This window comes from Eutrema salsugineum, unplaced genomic scaffold (assembly GCF_000478725.1).
Source record: "Eutrema salsugineum unplaced genomic scaffold, Eutsalg1_0 scaffold_14, whole genome shotgun sequence".
In the NCBI taxonomy this organism is placed as follows: Eukaryota; Viridiplantae; Streptophyta; class Magnoliopsida; order Brassicales; family Brassicaceae; genus Eutrema; species Eutrema salsugineum.
This window is the reverse complement of record NW_006256877.1, coordinates 3,842,269-3,846,724: the sequence shown is the minus strand read 5'-3', so window position 1 is coordinate 3,846,724 and position 4,456 is coordinate 3,842,269. Positions and strand designations below refer to the sequence as shown.

The 4,456-nt window shown below is 30.7% G+C and overlaps 1 protein-coding gene across 1 annotated transcript; it reads left to right on the top strand.

Moving 5' to 3' along the window:
- The first annotated feature begins 1,267 nt into the window (after nt 1-1,267).
- Nucleotides 1,268-3,201, top strand: LOC18022479 (thaumatin-like protein). The gene is made up of 4 exons (XM_006405496.2): nt 1,268-1,351; nt 1,429-1,656; nt 1,789-2,015; nt 2,824-3,201. The coding sequence occupies exons 1-4, from the start codon at nt 1,291-1,293 to the stop codon at nt 3,076-3,078; spliced, it is 771 nt and encodes a 256-aa protein (XP_006405559.1). The 5' UTR covers nt 1,268-1,290; the 3' UTR covers nt 3,079-3,201.
- The last annotated feature ends 1,255 nt before the right edge of the window (nt 3,202-4,456 follow it).

Below are 4,456 nucleotides of genomic sequence, written 5' to 3'. Positions count from 1 at the left end.
CAATAAAGAATATAAATAAATACTAATATATATATATATATTTATATTAGAATAAAATTTAAATGAAATTTAAATATATAAAAACTTAGAAATATTATACAATACAAGAATTTTTAAATGCACAATTCTATTTTTTTCTTCAAGTGATTTAAACTTCATTTTCAAACTAAAAATATAATTAACTTTTAATGCAAGTGAACAAAAATTATGAGATTGAATAAGTTAAGAAGTTTCAAATAATCTTATATAAATCTCCAACTAATAAAATTATAAAACACAAATAATATTTAATAAATCATCAAAGGGATAAAAGTTATTAAAAAAATAATAGTAAAAAAGAAAGATGTCCACATAAAAATATCATACATGTTTTTTTTTATTAAAAAAAATGAAATCAATATATATATATATATATATATATATATTAGTAAGATTCAAAATGGTAAATTGAGAAAGTTATATTAGTAAGATTTACAAGAATAAAAAGAATATGAAGATCTAGGAACAAATAAATATTCCTCTCTGATATTCAACGTATATTTTAAGTGAACTATTACGTTTTCATATAAAAATTAAAATAGTAGATTTTTAGTCCATTATTATCTTGAGAAAAAAATTAGACTATTTGACACAACTAGTGTAGAAGAGATTACAAATAATGTATCATCAAAAAGAAGTCGAATAAAATATAAATATTTTAAACGCTAAAACATTGATATTAAACATAAAACTTAATACAAATTTTAAAAATATAATATTTAAAATATAAAGTAAATCAAGACCCGCACATACGCGTAGATTCTCTCCTAGTTCTTATAAAAGTCAAATTTTTTGGGTTCTGAACTTGGATTTACAGGAATGCATGAACCTCGACCTATAACCTCTTAATCACAAAAAAAAAAAAGCATAAACAGTAAAACCAATATATAAAACCTTAAACATTTGTTTTTCGTGGCGTGATGTATGCTTGTAAATAAGCGTAGTTGTAAATTTCATAGTAGTTTTTCTATTCCAATTACCCAAAAAATACTCTTGCATTTTCATCGTCCCATTGATTTTCTTAAAAGGAACATTTACTAGTCAAAAGTTCTTTAATTCCATCGTAAGCGACACCAAATCTCTTGTCTTCAAAGATCAAACCTTGGCTCTATACATAATCCAATCTTAAAGCATAATTTAAGATCGATAACAACAAAAATGTTTGTAAGAAAAATCACATCTCTTGTAACTTATAAGTACTCCAAAATATATCATTTAATATGAAACGGTCAAGTTCCAACCAAAGTTCCAATGAGATTCCACTCTAGCTCGCTGTTCCAACTTTGCATTATATGGAGTTATATATTATTCGGTAAATTTTTTTCCTTTCTAAAGCCAAAATGTTGTTATATTTGACCTTATCTAGACTGATCAATATGCTATACATAGGTGAAGTAACATGTCATGGAGTAACATTTTATGTGCAAAATAAATGCTCATTTCCCATTTGGCCTGCTGTTGCACCCAACTCTGGCCATCCAGTTCTAGCATCCGGAGGATTTTACCTGCCATGCGGAGATACCAGACGCATTGATGTTCCTTGGGGTTGGAATGGTCGTGTTTGGGCTAGAACAGGTTGTGATTTTACTTCGAATTGGAATCAAGCTTGCGAAACAGGTAAGAATATTTTCTTCATTTATTCTATGTTTGTCTGAGTAATGACTTACAGAGGGGAATATTAGACTTGTTTTTTTTTAAACCACAAGGTTAGAATTATAGAATTTTGATGGTTTACAATGAATTCTCTAGGTGATTGTGATGGACGTTTGGAGTGTAACGGTTTGATTGGAAAACCTCCAGTGACCCTTATACAAATTGCGGTGCAAGCTGACAAATCCAAACCTAATTTCTATGATGTAAGCCTCGTCGACGGTTATAACCTCCCCGTCGCAGTGAATTCCAAACCCGTATCATCCAAATGCGTGGTCTTAGGTTGTCATAAAGATCTCATAACGACCTGTCCCGAAGAATTACAGGTGACATTTCAACTCTGGCTTTATTTTCAGAACCAGATTTAATTATTTAAATGCTCAAATCTCAAAAGGAATAACATTTTGAGAGTCAATCATTAGGTAGTTCTACTTATTACATCAAAGTGATGACCGTATTACGCAAATAAGACATTGTTTTTGCTAATTTTAATATAATAGATATGTTATGTTTGGGCGTGAAACAGATATCCTATCTTTTGAATTGTTCCATTTTCATTAAATCGATATACAAAATATAGGATATCCATTTTCATTAAACAGATATCCTATCTGATAAATTCTTATTTGCTTCAGATTTAGTAAAGTGTCCATTCTTCGAATATCCGTTAAAGTTTAGTTATCAATATGTTCGGTAATAATTATTAAAAAGATTAATTAGTTAAGATTATTTTTTGTTAAAAAATAGTTAAAAATAAATTACCATATTTATTTCAAATTTTAAGTATTAACGTTTTGTTTCTTTGTTTTATGATAAATGTAATAGTTATACAATTAAAGTAATAAACTTTCTTAAATTTAAAGATATAGAAAAATATGCAATTCATGTATATATGTTTATGCATTGTTTTTTTTTATTATTCATTAAGAAGAAACCATTACAAGCCATGGCTCTAAATGTTTATGCATTGTTTTTATATGTATATCAGTATATGGAACATAGAGGATATCCAAAGTTTAAGCTTTGAACATAGCGGATATCCAGCGTATAATGAATTTAGTGTTTTACTCTCTTTCGTACACTTACGGTCTATCTTATAAGTTTTGCTTAGATTTTTCACATTCATTTGTATAGGTTTTGAACAAAGAGGGACGAGTCGTGGCATGCAAGAGTGCATGCTTAGCGTTTGATAACGACAGGTTTTGCTGTCGGAATGCGTACGGAACGCCGGAAAAATGCAAAAGGACTACGTACTCTATGTTGTTTAAAGAAGCTTGCCCAAATTATTACAGTTATGCCTACGAGACACCTCCTCCTTTGGTCACTTGCTCCGCCAAAGAATATCTTATCACGTTTTGTCCTTCAAATTGGGGTCATAGTTCCACGTAAAACCAAAAAAAAAAAAAAAATCTAAGAAAACATTATTCAAACGAAACTATTTGTACTTGATTTGATCTATCATAAAGTATGATTGCGTACTCATGAACGTAAAAATTATTTATTTGTATAGTTCGCTAGCTTAAGTTTTGTGACTTATGACTTATCTTGTATTGGGCCTTAAACCTTGAATGTCCAAGTGCGTAATAAAGGAATGTGTTATGGACCGTTGATCATATATTTGTAAAATACGTTGTAAAAAATAAAAGTCGGGTTTAGTTAGACAAATTCCATTGCCAAAACAAAGTAAACTAACCCCTAGCAAAGTTAAATAAATCGAACCACACCAGACAAAAAATATACGAAACTCCATACGTTTCATATTTTTCTTTCTGACCGTTTCAAACTAAGTCGAAATCAATTGAAATAGAATATAGTATTGCATCGATTTCAATAAAAGAAGAGCAAAAAGCTCTAAAATAGAAATATGATTTCAGGATATTAAACATGGATATGGTAAAAAGATAACTAATATTATTCTCTTTCATTAACACAATACTGTATATGAAGTGGACACACAGTATACTATTGATTATTACATTAAAAAATAAATGAAGTATATAATGGAATACCCTTTGGTGGTTGATTTGTAATTATTGCATGAACATAAGTCCCTAATAAGGCTTAACATAAGAACTTAAAGGTTGACGTTAGTTAATGATAACTAATATGATGGAGTATACTATTCTAAACTTTATATAGCACTTGTTTTATATAATATACTAAACAGTATCACTTGGACAAGAGATATTAGGAGAGACCCCTTTTTTATTATAGTTTCTGCGTAATTAGAGTAACATCAAGTGTGTTAACCCCTGAAACGAACATATATGTAGACAATAACTACAACAAGAAACATACTGATAGCAACATAAGGAGGAGACATGGGCATAGAAGCTAAATAAGCAGAGATAACTATTAGTAAGAAGGAGAGACGATCTAAAAGGAAAGCCAGAGCTGGGCGTGTTCGGGGAAACACCGCGTTGGCCAAGAGGAAAAGAGAGAAAGCCGCCTGATTAAGGAAGCATTGGATTAGGAAGCTTGTACTAAGGTTTGGGCGTTCATACAACGAAGATGTGTAGCTTAGTCCACCAGCAAAGAAATAGTTTAGGACGCAAAAGCTTAGATTGTCTATCATGTGGAACTCATGTGGAAGTGGACCGTGTGGTGCTGGTTCCATTGCCACAAACTCATTCCTCCGATACCATGGAATCCTAATGGGAGGAGGTGGTGGTGGAAGTGAGTGGTCTGGCGACCGAAAATATCGCTGGATCAACGGAAATGGAATGGCTGGCCCCTGAGGCAGAGGATTCACGTTAAATTGTTGATC